Genomic DNA, 13897 nt, shown 5'->3' on the forward strand with positions numbered 1-13897 from the left:
TGTCCACTCTGCCTGTCAAAAAATAAAAAAAAAAAAAAGAAAAGAAACAAGCAACAGGGCCCACGCTATGGCGACGCAAGTCGCCAGCATCCCACAGAGGTGCTGGTTCAAGTCCCAGCTGCTCCACTTCCAATCCAGCTCCCTGCTAACGTACCTGGGAAAGCAGCAGAGGATGGCCCAAGTCCTTGTACCCACGTGGGAGACCCAGAAAAACACTCCTGGCTTAGGAATGACCCAGCTCCAGCCACTGTGGCATGAACCAGTGGGGGGAAGATCTTGCTCTGTCTCTCTAACTCTTCCAAATAAATAAATAAATTTTTTTAAACTTTTTAATTAAAAAGAAACACACAACAGACTTCAGCGGGGTCAGGAAAGGCCTTGAAACCTGGCATCAGCAGCAATGAAAACGCAAAGTGGGGTCTGTGACAAGGACAAGGGGGAAGGAAAGCCTTGGGAGGAGCACCGTGGTCCGTCCCAGCTGCTGTTTACAAGCTGGGCTCTCGGAAACAGCACACGCTGACTTCCCCCAGCTGCGGAGGCTGCAAGGCCAAGGTCACGGCGCTGGCTGAAGTGGTTCATTCCCCCAGCTGTGGAGGCTGCAAGGCCAAGGTCACGGTGCTGGCTGAAGTGGTTCATGGGTGGCAGCTCCTCGCTGTGCCCTCCAGAGGCAGAAGGGGCCTGCTGCCTGGGGCCCTTCACAAGGCCATGAATCCCTTTGGTGAGGGCTTTCCCCTCGCCACAGTCACCTCCCACGAATGCCACCTCCCGACACCAGCACCAGGCAGAGGGCTAGGATGTCATGAATTGAGAGGCCACAACCATGCAGTCGACAGCAAGGAACAGCATCTGTGCAAGGAAACACAGCTGGGGGTGCAGTACTTGCAGGGCGAGTGTTCCAGCAGTTTGGGGGTTTTCAGGAACAGCCAGGAGGGAGCGACAGGAACCCCGCCCCAGCACACCTGAGCAGCGTGACCTCTGGCACGGTCTCTTCAACCAGCACAAGGGACTGACGCTGGGATTCAATTCAGCAGTGAGACAGACGAAGCCTGGCTCACTGCGGGCACAATCAATGAGGGGAAACCAGTGTTCTTACGCCTTCCGGCCTTCCCTTGGAAGCAAACCTGGATTACCCTAGAAGTCGGGATGCATTACTCTGGATGGATGTGGTATCTGCTGGGTGGCACCAGCAGCCACCAGGAAAACACCAAGATGGGGATGGGAGAGCAGGCAGTGTTCTGGAATTCCCAGCCAAAACCCCAGGACTAAGGCATACAGAGCTTGAAGCCTCAGGGAGCCACAGAGGCCCCAAAGACTGACCCCCAAAGATGTGCAGAAGTGAGTTGTGGAAGACCACCCCCCTCCCTGCAGTGATGCCACCACCAGCCACCTAAAGACCAAGGGAGGGGCTAGCACTGTGGTGTAGTGGGTAAAGCTGCCGCCTGCAGCGTTGGCATCCCATATGGGCGCCAGTTTGAGACCCGGCTGCTCCACTTCCAATCCAGCTCTCTGCTATGGCCTGGGAAAGCAGTGGAAGATGGCCCAAGTCCTTGGGCCCCTGCACCCACATGGGAGACCTGGAGGAAGCTCCTGATTCCTGGCTTCAGATCAGCATAGCTCCGGCCATTGTGGCAATCTGGGGAGTGAACCAGCGGATGGAAGACCTCTCTGTTTCTGCCTCTCTGTAACTCTGACTTTCAAGTAAACAAATAAAATCTATTAAAAAAAAAAAAAAGACCGAGGGAAATGACACTGGACATTCATACAGTGCCACCCCTCCCCGTGCCCTCAGCCTGGCGCTGGCTTCCTGGGCCATGGCCTGACCGTGAAGCAGCGCCACCGCGGAGGTTTCTGGGTAGCCTACCAGGCTCCATCCCGAACAGTGCCTGGCTCCACACTTAGTGTCTTGTGTGAGAGTGCATCTGACCCAGGTGCCCTCAGTGTGAGCACACGAGACTCAGAGGGTTTAAGACGACAAAAGAGGAAGCTTGCGAGGAGGAGCTGGGGCTAGGGCTGCAAGTCAGGACACTGGCTCGGGCCCCAGCACCCTGCCCGAGTAACCTCTCTCTCGGAGCACGTGGCACACCTCTTGGATCAAGAGTATCAGAGCACTGACTGGGGACTGGCAGCAGCTGGAGACAGGGTGGCCGCCTAGGTGACCCCGGGAAGCCCCACCTGCAAGGCTCGCGGGAGCCGTGGGGGAGAAAGGAGGGAGGCGAGGGAGCCCCCGCCAACCGCGCTGTAGGTCAAGGCAGACTTTCCCAGGGGCTCTTTCCTCTTAACAGACTCCAGCAGCTTCCTCTGCACGTGGAACAGACTGACCACCACTCCGCCTCACTCCCACATAGCTCGCTCTCTCACCTCCGCTACCACCCACTGCCCCAGGACGGGCCAAGCCGCCTGGTCCTGTGGGCACTGCCAACCTTTCCAACAAGCAGGCCCTGCTGCAGCCCGCCAGCCAGAGTCCACCTGTCCGCTCACTCCGCGGCTGGCTGCCTCACAGCTTCCAAGGGCAAGACGCTGGCTTCTCATCCAGCGAGCTGAGCCACATCTGTCACACTGCATCGGCACAGCGTCCAGGACTCCGAAAGCCCCCTTGGGCACAGGGTTGCGATGGAAAAGGATCTAGCCAACAGTGTGGGAAAGCAAGGCAGAGAGGCAACAGGAAGAAAACACTTTCTCTCCTTCATCAAGAAACACGCCCCTGAAACCTGGACACACCACGCTTCTGCACACGGCTTCCACGCCCCGGTGGCACCGCTCTAACAGACTGCTGGGTCAGCTGATAAAAGGCAAAACCTGCTGGGCCCCAGTCACGTCTGTGAGGAGGAGGAGGAGGAGGAGGGTAGAAAGCTGCTTTGGAGCCACAGCCCCGGAGGCCCGGCCATGGGGCCTTGAGCGTGTACTCGGCCTCTGCCCGGCAACCGCCCCGTACACACAGGGAGCCTGCACCGCGCAGGCCGCTGGGAAGCCAGCGAGGAAACTCAGAGAGCTTCGAGCTTAACGCTGCCGCCTGCCTGACTGAGCACTGTCGGTCACTGTCAGTGCGGTTCGCTGAGAAGCCCCCAGGGGCACCCCAGGAGCACCCCACGAGCACCCCCAGGAGCACCCCAGGAGCACCCACAGGAGCACCCCAGGAGCACCTCCAGAGCACCCCAGAAACACCCCCGGAGCACATCCAGGAGCACCCCCAGGGGCACCCCAGGAGCACCCCCAGGAGCACCCCAGGAGCACCCCCGGAGCACCATAGGAGCACCCCTGGAGCACTCCCAGGAGCACCCCAGGAGCACCCCAAGAGCACCCCCGGGGCACCCCCGGAGCACCCCCGGGGCACCCCCAGGGGCACCCAAAGGAGCACTCCAGAAGCACCCCCCAGGAGCACCCGCAGGGGCACGCCCAGGGGCACCCCAGGAGCACCCCAGGAGCACCCCAGGAGCACCCCAGAAGCACCCCCAGGAGCACCCCCCCAGGAGCACCCCCCCAGGAGCACCCCAGGAGCACACCCCCAGGAGCACCCCAGAAGCACCCCCCCAGGAGCACCCCCAGAAGCACCCCCAGGAGCACCCCCCCAGGAGCACCCCCAGGAGCACGCCTGTCTGTCCTCCGCTGCAGTTTCCCTGCTGGCCCAGGCCGAGAGCAGCGGTGTGTGCATTCTCACAAAGGCGCAGCTGCTCTGGGGCCGGAGCAGCCTCTGGCACCACGGGCCCCACTGCACCCTCTTCAGCCCCCCGACTGGGACTCAGAGACTACTTAATGCACATCTTCATTAAAGCATTGTTGCCCAAAATTCAACCTAGGAGTGTCCTCGGGTGAGCACAGAGCCGAGGTGGGGACGCCCCCATCCCATATCAGAGTGCCTGTGTTCAAGCCCCAGCTTCCTGCTAACACAGACCCTGAAAGGCAGCTGGTGACGGCCCAAGTAGCCGCGTCCCCACATGACAGACCTGGACTGGGTTCCTGGCTCCCAACGTCAGCCCCAACCCAGACCTGGCCACTGAGGTCACTTGGAGAAGGAAGCAGCAGACACACTCTCTGGCTGTGCATCTGTCTCTCTCTGCCTCTCCAAGAAACAATACAATTGGAAAAAATGTGTAAAAAATGCCAATAACTAAGCAAAACTGGAAAACTTAAAAAAAAGTTCTTGATCATAAAATTCGATGTGTACAGAAAGTACCAACAGCAGATGATGATGAGGTAAAGAGAGGTTGTGTGCCAGTTCCAAGAAGGTTTGAGAAGGGCTACTCAATACTTTTGGAGGCACTACAGGTTAACCATGTGTATTTCTTATTATGTTTCATTTCATTTCAAAAATGCATGACTGTCTTCTCACTTACTCCAGCATACTAGGCAAACTCCTTTTCTAGTCACTCATTAAAATTAAGGTTATAGTTTGTTCCCGTAAAAGGGAGACAAAGATTTTTGAGATAGAAAGGGGGAAAAAATAAAGGAAAAGGGCGTTTAAAGGATTTTTAACAAGTAGAAGCACTGTGCCACAGTGTGTTGCATCCCACAGCAGAGCGCCCGGTTCGAGTCCCACTTCCACTGCGCGTCCAGTCCAGCTTCCTCCTAATGCACCTGGAAGGCTGCAGGGGAAGGCCCAGTGCTAAGATCCCTGAACCCACATGGGAGACCCCGAAAAAGCTCCCGGCTTCAGCCTCACCCAGCCCTAGCCGTGACAGCCATATTGGGAGTGCGCCAGAGGTAGAATATCTCTGTCTCTCCCTCTCTCTCCAATTCTGCCTTTCAAACAACAACAACAAAAAAATCTCCCCCCCCCCCAAAAAAAAAAGAAAGAGAAGAAGAAGAGGGAAGAGGGAGAAGGGGAGGAAGTAGAGGAGGAATGGAAAGGGGAGGGGAAGAGAGGGAAGGGGAGGGGAAAAGGGAGGGGGAAGAGGAAGAGGAAGAAGAAGAGGAAGAACTGGCCAGCGCCGCAGCTCACTAGGCTAATCCTCCGCCTGCGGCGCCGGTACACCAGGTTCTAGTCCTGATTGGGGCGCCAGATTCTGTCCCGGTTGCCCCTCTTCCAGGCCAGCTCTCTGCTGTGGCCCGGGAGTGCAGTGGAGGATGGCCCAGGTGCTTGGGCCCTGCACCCCATGGGAGACCAGGAGAAGCACCTGGCTCCTGGCTTCGGATCAGTGTAGCATGCCGGCCATAGCAGTCATTTGGGGGGTGAACCAACAGAAGGAAGACCTTTCTCTCTCTCTCTCTCTAACTCTGCCTGTAAAAAAAAAAAAAAAAAAGGAAGAAGAGAAGAAGAAGAAGGAAGGAGGAAGAAGAGGAAGAACTGGCCGAGGGAAGGCAGGCAAGCTCTATAATCAGAAAGTCTGGGTTCATCACCAGCCTCGTTACTGACTGTACCCAGCACACAGTACACTCAACTGGGATTTGTTGAATAATCTGGAGCCAGTGGTCAGAGCCGACTGAGGAAGACCCAGAAACACAGGCCCCAGGCCACGTGGGGAGCTCGCACAGGGCCTCTCAGCAGCAGGACACACACAACTGTTTCAGCTCTGGTGCGCAGGAAAGCACAAGGCCAGACAGGCGAGTCCAAGTGCCAACCTCACAATGCTCTCCATCTCTGCCGTAGGTGCAGACGGCGACGGGGTCGGTCCCGCCTAGCCTCCTGTTCCTTCACACATCGACCAGAACACGGGCGGGAGCACCAGAGGCCCAAACTCAGGGTACAAACCAGCAACTCACATGGAGAAAACTCAACGTGAAGGGAGCTGCTGCTCACGGCGACATCCGCTCGCCGAGGCCACGTTCTAGCCTGAACCATGAGCAACCCACGGTGGTGACGTGCAAACGGACTGGCAACACCCCCAACACGGAACAGATCTGGCAAGCCCATGAACACCGCACAGCCTCGACCGCTGTCTCACCGGGAGCCATTTATCCCCAGGGGACAATGAAGCAGAGAAAACACGACACTGACCAGGTCGGACCGAGCTCACCACTAACAGCACCCAGCAGTGTGCATTTTTTCCTTACCACGAACGAAGAAACTCTCTAAGGGAAAACTCAAACAACAAAAATACTGGCTGGACAGCTGGAGCTGCCGCAAGTCACCTGGTAGAGTATCACACAGCAGTTCAGCTGGGTGACCAGGGAGGAGGAGAGAAGGGACAGCCAGGACACAAGAGCAGAACACAAGCAAGTAACAGCTGCCCTCTAGTGGCTGGAATTGTGAGACACACACTTCACAGCCACTGCACGCCAAGGAGACACAGCTGGCACGGCCCAGCTAGGGCCGCCTAGCACCAGCGCGTGCTCTCCTGGCCATGAGGGCCACAGGAGACATCAGATCTGGCTCTGCAGCCCTACCGAGGAGAACTGTAAACCCATCTGTCAACGCAAAGCCTCTCTGAGGGAGGACTGGGGCTGACTCGGGGCACTCAAAACTGCACTGCCTTGCTCCATAACTTTTTCCCAAGATGCTTTTGTAGCAAGAGACAGCAGTAACGTGGGTGTCAGGGGTGACGAACCCTCTTCTCTGAGGGGCGACTGCCAAGAATGCGTAACCCTTGGGTTGCACAGACACCAACAGGGAAGGCGTTCGGCAGAGGGCACTCGTGGATCGTCCCCGAGTACCAGAACCTCAGAACCTCGCCACAGCACGCGCGGCAGAGCCAGCCAGCCGCACCTGGACGTTACCTAAGGCTGAAGCCACCTGGCAGGAGACGTGTGAGCCTGAGCGATTCCCTTGCAGGCTCCTCCAGGTCTGCGGGAGCTCAGACTCTGCGCTCTTCACCTGCTGGGTCAAGGTCCCTCACCTAGACTCGGACCACCCTGGGACGCGGCCCCTGGCAGGCAGCACGTTAGAGACCGAAGTCTGTCTCCCCCGGATCCACGCGCTGCAGCCCGCCACAGCTTGACCGTGGCCCGGCCCCCATCGTTGGGGGGCAGGTGTTAGGGCCTCCCGGAGCGAGGAAAGCTCTCGGCAGGGGGCTGAGCTGGCTCCCCTCTCCCGCTTCTCCCCACCCTGGGGGGCAGCACGCTGGCCCTCGGAGCCCCGCAACTGAGAGCCGTGAGAACCCCTTTCTTGACAAGTCACCTCGCATCAGTATTCGTTACAGCGATGACAGCCGAGCCAGAGCACTAACACACAGTGCGACTGTGTTTGAGGAGGCAATCTGAGAGGTAATTAATGCTGACCGGGGCCCCAAGCGCAGGAGCCAGTCGTCCTCGGAAGAGGAAGAGGGACACGAGGGCTGCACCGCCAGGCCGAGTGCGGACTCAGACAGGGTGGCCGTGAGCAAGCCCAGGAGAGGCCGCGCCACAGACCACCTCGGCCAGCCTTGATCTTGGCCTCCCAGCCTCCGGAACTGTGAAGACAGACCTTTCTGCCGGGGAAGCCACCCCCACCCCTGCAGCCTGACACAGCTGGGACGCAGCAACCTGCTCTTCCCCTCTCTCCCACAGATGACCCACAAGGGATGGATAGGGGTGGAGGGAACTTTCTAGAAAGCTGAGCCTCGGCCAGCGCCACGGCTCACTAAGCTAAATCCTTTGCCTGCGGCGCTGGCACCCCGGGTTCTAGTCTCAGTTGGGGCGCCAGATTCTGTCCCGGTTGCTCCTCTTCCAGTCCAGCTCTCTGCTGTGGCCAGGGAGTGCAGTGGAGGATGGCCCAAGTCCTTGGGCCCTGCACCCCATGGGAGACCAGGAGAAACACCTGGCTCCTGGCTTCGGATCGACACAGTGCACCAGCCGTAATGGCCATTTTGGGGGGTGAACCAACGGAAAAGGAAGACCTTTCTCTCTCTCTGTCATTGACTAACTCTGCCCATCAAAAAAAAATAATAAAAAAATTTAAAATTTAAAAAAAAAAAAAAAGCTGAGCCTCGGTGCTGGACACGCAGGGTGGCCCACAGTGCAGGCCGAGGGCCTCCAACCCTCCCAGCCACTCCACAGAGGCATCACCCCAGGCAGCCTGACCACCAAACAAGGAGGCCAAACACAGGAATCGTCCTACAGAGACTCAAGTCATAAACTCAGGAAACGCCACTCCCTGCCCAAGACACCAAACCATGAAATGATTTCTAGGAAACTGTATGCATAAAACCCAGAAAACCACCCCGCAGCCGCCACGCCCATAACTCGAGTGAGTTCAGGGTGACATTGTCTGTGAGAACACACGGGCTGGGCCAGTGACAGAGGCAGCTGAGGGAGAGGCAGAGCAAACCAGGCTTCGCGGAGATGCTGGGACCTCAGTCTGCAGAGCACGGAGTACAGGCCCGCGCCAGCTGCAGAGATGAGACCCGAGGACACATCTCCGGGCCCCTGCCATTTGAAAATGCACACGACATGACAGGGGCCGGCACTGTAGCACAGTGGGTTAATGCCCTGGCCTGAAGCACCGGCATCTCTTATGGGCGCCAGTTCAAGACCCAGCTGTTCCACTTCTGATCCAGCTCCCTGCCATGGCCTGGGAAAGCAGTGGTCCAAGTCCTTGGGCCCCTGCACCCACTTGGGAGACCCAGAAGAAGCTCCTAGCTCCTGGCTTCAGATCGGCATAGCTCCGGCCGTTGCAGCCAATTGGAGAGTGACTATCTGATGGAAGACCTCTCTCTCTCTCTCTGCCTCTCCTCCTCTCTTCTGTGTAACTCTGACTTTCAAATAAATAAATAAAGCTTTTTTTAAAAAAAGAAAATTCACATAACAGAACAGGTCTTCGTCACAGCAGCTCCAGGGCTAACCACATCCCATATCAGCAGTGCCTGGCTCAAGTCCTGACTTCTCCGCTTCTGATCCAGCTTCCTGCTAAGGAGTCTGGGAGGCAGCAGGCGATGGCTCAAGTACTTGAGTCTCTGCCACTCACATGGGAAACCAGGCTGGGTTCCAGGCTCCTGGCTCCTGGCTCCTGGCTTTGGCCTGGCCTGGCCCTGGCTGTTGCCAGCATTTGGAGACTAAGTCAGTGGATGAAAGATCTGACTCTCCCTGACACTCTCCCTCTCAAATAAATCTTTAAAAAAAAAAAAATGTACATCAGGCCAAAAAACGGTGTCCCTGAGAACATCTCCAGCTTAGCACCAAAGCGTCCTCCGTCCACGTCACGGTGTCACCACCTGAGCCGGAGCGCAAGGCGTGGGGAAGATGCAGCACTGAGTGAGAGCAGGCCTCGGTGGGGCCAAGACCTAAGATGGCGATCGGCCTCAATCCCTACTTTTTCTAGCAAATTCCCTCTACCTGAGAAGCACTCCTCAAGGGGCTGGCCCTGTCCTGCTGCTTCTGGTCCCCCAGTGGCCGCCCAGCTGCCTGGAGGCCCGGACCCATGCTGGCAGGTGCTCGAGCCTGGGCGCAGGAGCGAAGCCACGCAGAGGGCTCGTGGTGGTCTCAGCCTGGACAGACGGACCCCGCCCTCACTGCCTGTGTTGACAGCGACCGACTCCAAGTCAACAGTGGCTCTTCACTGACAGAAATGACAGTCTCCTTTTCAAATAAAGGCTTTCCAGGGCACCCAGTCAGGGCGCCAGATTCTGTCCCGGTTGCGCCTCTTCCAGGCCAGCTCTCTGCTGTGGCCCGGGAGTACAATGGAGGATGGCCCAAGTGCTTGGGCCCTGCACCCCATGGGAGACCAGGAGAAGCACCTGGCTCCCGCCATCGGATCAGCGCGATGCACTGGCTGCAGTGTGCCAGCCACGACGGCCACTCGAGGGTGAACCAACGGCAAAGGAAGACCTTTCTGTCTCTCTCTCACTGTCCACTCTGCCTGTCAAAAATAATAAACAAATAAATAAATAATACTACAGGCTAATAGTAGAATGGGAAACACGTGACCGAAATATAAAATACGCTAGGTCATGCCTTCACCCACTGCACGCTTGCCCCGCGCTCGGGGAGTGCTCGGCAGAACTCCAAGTTCATGGTCCCGAGACAAGGTGACGCCGGTCATCCCCTCACCAGCCTCACGTGGCCGCTCGCTTCCTGCTTCCCCTCAGGACTTTGGGGTGCTAGCTGCCGCCCATGCTTCAGCCTGCCTTCCTTAGCAAGGAAAAATCAATTTTTTTAATCAGTGCCCTGCCTCCTTTGTGGCTACAGGGGAACACAGGACCCAGAGGCGTGCGAAGGACATTGTGGGTGACTCCCAGGAAGGGTCCGTGCAGCTGGGGGTCTCCAGCTCGTGTGTACCGTGCGCCCATGCTGCAGTCTGGGGAAGCTATGCATTTTTTTTTTTTTCCAGAAACTACGTAGAACTCACGAGATGACAAAGGACCCCGATGAAACCGCAACAGGGCCATCCTAGTGTGAAAATGAAAAGGGACCGAGTAACACGCAGGTTTCCTTGGTAGCACATAAACAACAGACAATGTCACCCTGAATTCATCCGTTTTTTTTGTTTTTTTTTTTTTTTTTTTTTTTTTTTTTGACAGGCAGAGTGGACAGTGAGAGAGAGAGACAGAGAGAAAGGTCTTCCTTTTTGCCGTTGGTTCACCCTCCAATGGCCGCCGCTGCAGCCGGCGCACCGCGCTGATCCGATGGCAGGAGCCAGGATCTAGGTGCTTTTCCTGGTCTCCCATGGGGTGCAGGGCCCAAGCACCTGGGCCATCCTCCACTGCACTCCCTGGCCATAGCAGAGAGCTGGCCTGGAAGAGGGGCAACCGGGACAGAATCCGGCGCCCCAACCGGGACTAGAATCCGGTGTGCCGGCGCCGCAAGGTGGAGGATTAGCCTACTGAGCCACGGCGCCGGCCAATTCATCCGTATTTTCAGGCAGAAAACTGCACTCTGAGATCTCCTTCTTGCGGCACAGTTGCCCCAGCTGCCTGTGACTTCTTCCCAGGACACAATCACCTCTGGCTGATGCTACTATGGTCCCCATGCTTTGCTGCTACTTTCCTAACTGAAGGAAATTCTCAGCTTCAGTCAGAGGTCGGTGAGAAAATTACTTTTAAACCATCTAATTTAGGGCCTCGGAATTCCGCGTGAGAAACTGGAGGAGTCTCTCCTTTGCTCCTCTACCCGGAATGAGAATGGACGGCTGCAGCTGAAACACCTATTTTGTTTTAGGAGGCAAGACAGAAGGAGCCGTGTTCTCTGACGATGGTGAGGCCTGTTCTGTCCCCAGCCTGCCTAGCTCTGCACAGCAATGAAGGAACGGCTGTCTGGATCAGCCACCAGTGGTTGATACTTGGTTATGCAAAGCCATTTTAGCTCTCATCCTAATGGCTACATAGCTAAGTCTTTTTCTGGGCAGTGAAGTTGGAGACAGTTTTAACAGCAACATCTGGTCATCTTTGAGAGACTTTTCCCCACTCGGAAGAATAATTCCTCCAGAGATGGAAAGGGACCCGTGCTGGAATGATTCAACTCCACAGCCTGGGAAACACACATCCGTTTCCTGCCCAAGTTCACAGTCACACGAGAAGCAGCATCGCAGAGGCTCCGGTCACCCCAGGCTCACTGGCGATGGCTCAACAAGTACTTACTGACTGTCATCGACTCTGGCACCGAGGCAGCGGGTAGCAGGCTGCTCAGCGGACTTCCGTGGCCTGGAGAACTGGCTTCCACGCTGGGAAAAAGCAGGCAGAAGGAAGTTAGACTCAGCCACTCACCCAGTGTTTCATCACAACCTGACCGTTCCAAGTCAGCCGGGGTTGAAGCTCACTCAGGGCCGGGCAGCACACGGCCCAGGAGGCAGCCGGCCCTCAGCGCTTGCGGCCTCCGCGCTTGCAAGGTCGCTGGCTCCCTGAAATGCCTTCCCTCGGAATGAGTGCCCGCCGCCCCTCTGCGGGCACCTGAGGGCATGTGCAGGGCCGAGAGAGACGGAAGTCACCTGGCGCACACGCTCCCAGCCGAGGCCCAACAAGGCCACGCCCGACCCTGTTTCAGCTCTCCTGCCGTAAAACAGTGTCTTTTGCTCAGTCCCTCCACAGCCACAGTTCCCACGCTGCCACGCCTTCGGCTGGGGATCTCACTTTTCACAATGGCCCCAGGCGCGGTGCTCCAGGGCTGTGCGGTGCTCCCCGCACAAGGAGGCTGCGCCTCACTCAGCCACGAGGTGTGGTGCGGAGGCTGTGAGGTCAAAGTGGAGGACCTGGTAAATATGAGTGTGTGTGTCTGTGTGTGTATGTGTATGTGTGCATGTGTGTGTATCCGTGTGTATGTATGTGTATATGTGTGTATGTGTGTATGTAGTATAATGTGTGTATATGTGTAAATGTGTATACCTGTGTATATATGTATATGTATCTGTGTATAATGTATGTGTGTATATGTGTGTATGTATATGTATCTATGTAATGTCTATGTGTGTATATGTGTGTATATTGTATGTGTGTATATATGTGTGTGCGTGTATGTATGTGTGTATATGTGTATATGTGCATTGTGCATGTGTGTGTGTGTGTGTCAAGGTGACAAAAATGTGACGAGAGTCTCAAGGGAGCCTAAGCCTGTACTTCCCCTGGCAGTAATGGTTCAGTGTTCACAGCAACATTTCATAGCAAAACTTCTATAAATAAGAATAGGTATTTTTTTTAGTTTTAAAAATTTTTATTTGAGGGGCCAGCACTGTGGCGAAGCAGGTAAAGCCAGCACCTGCAGCGCCGGCATCTTATATGGGCACCAGTTCAAGTCCCCGCTGCTCCGCTTCCGATCCAGCTCTCTGCTACAGCCTGGGAAAGCAGTGGAAGATGACCCAAGTGCTTGGGCCTCTACACCACATGGGAGACCCAGAAGAAGCTCCTGGCTCCTGGCTTCGGATCAGAGCAGCTCTGGCCACTGCAGCCATTTGAGAAGTGAACCAGCAAATGGAAGACCTCTCTCTCTCTGTCTGCCTCTCTGTAACTCCACCTTTCAAATAAATAAATAATTTTTTTAAAAAAAGGCAGAGAGACCGACGGAGAGGTCTTCCATCTGCTGATCAAAATGCCTGCAGCAGCCAGGGTGGGGCCAGACAGAATCCAGGAGCCAGGAATCCGATCCAAGTCCCCCGGGGGGGTGGCAGAAACCCAAGCACTGGGGTCATCCTGTGCTGCCTCCCCGAAGGTGCGCGGACAGGACGCTGGCTGGGAAGCAGGGCAGGCCAGGCCCAGGCACTCCGACACACTGGGGGTGTCCCCCACAGCACCCCACTCCCACCCCAATTAGCTATTTACAAAGAATCTGCAAAATTAGCAAAGCGCGCTTCACCTCTTTTGTGCAACAGGAAGCCATCGTGTGGTTAGCAAACACCCAGCGAGGAGGGAAAGCACCGGGATGCCAACGGCTGACAGAGCTGGTGGAGACTGGTTTTTCTCATTCACTGCCACAATTTCCAAACGTTCTCAGATAAACAGCCCAAAAGAGACTCGGAGCCTTGGCAGGGTCTGGTGACACCAATCCTCCCTGACGCTGCACTGAGCAGCAAAAGCCCCCGGCAGGAGTGCCATTTTCGGAGAACGGAACCGTCGTCTACACGAGCAGGGCTCGGAGTAGACAGGAACTCCCACCCAGGAGCTAGGGTTGCACATGGAGATGTGACAAACTAAAACCATGACGACAGGGAAGGAAAAATGAAACAGCAAGAGCAAAAGGACAGTGGTGACACAGAGACCCTGGTGTCCCTCCTGGCCCAATGACTGTGGGCTGGCCCTGGAGACACTGAATTTAGAATTAGTTCTGACTACGCGTCACAGCTATTATATAACAGTTAAGCGGCTTCAATATCATGCAACACTGGGACTATTAAATATTACTATCAAATACTAACCAACACTGAAATTCACAAAATGATAGAGGAGGTAACTGACAGGGCCCGGAAGTGTGGAATCAAAGTAGCATGCAAGTGAGGTTTGGCAAACATTGTCCCTTATTACAAGTGCCCCGGGCACAGAGCACCAGGACCCCCAGCCACCTCACAGTGTGGGGTGGAAGGTGGGACTTGGAAGACGGGCGTGAGGGCCGGGTGTGGACGCTCCCC

At 56.2% G+C, this 13897-nt stretch overlaps 1 protein-coding gene across 8 annotated transcripts in view; it reads right to left on the reverse strand.

Annotated features, from left to right (window-relative positions):
• SNX29 (sorting nexin 29) overlaps nt 1–13897 on the reverse strand; it is a 473360-nt gene that overhangs the window by 350689 nt on the left and 108774 nt on the right. For all 8 annotated transcript variants that reach the window (XM_008257737.5, XM_051847819.3, XM_089321668.1 and 5 more), the window contains one exon: nt 11424–11506. In XM_008257737.5, the coding sequence (XP_008255959.2) occupies nt 11424–11506 (83 nt within the window). The remainder of the gene's footprint in view (nt 1–11423; nt 11507–13897) is intronic.

The sequence above is a fragment of the Oryctolagus cuniculus genome, chromosome 19, assembly GCF_051225735.1.
Source record: "Oryctolagus cuniculus isolate XC-2025 breed Fujian yellow rabbit chromosome 19, ASM5122573v1, whole genome shotgun sequence".
NCBI classification, from domain to species: Eukaryota; Metazoa; Chordata; class Mammalia; order Lagomorpha; family Leporidae; genus Oryctolagus; species Oryctolagus cuniculus.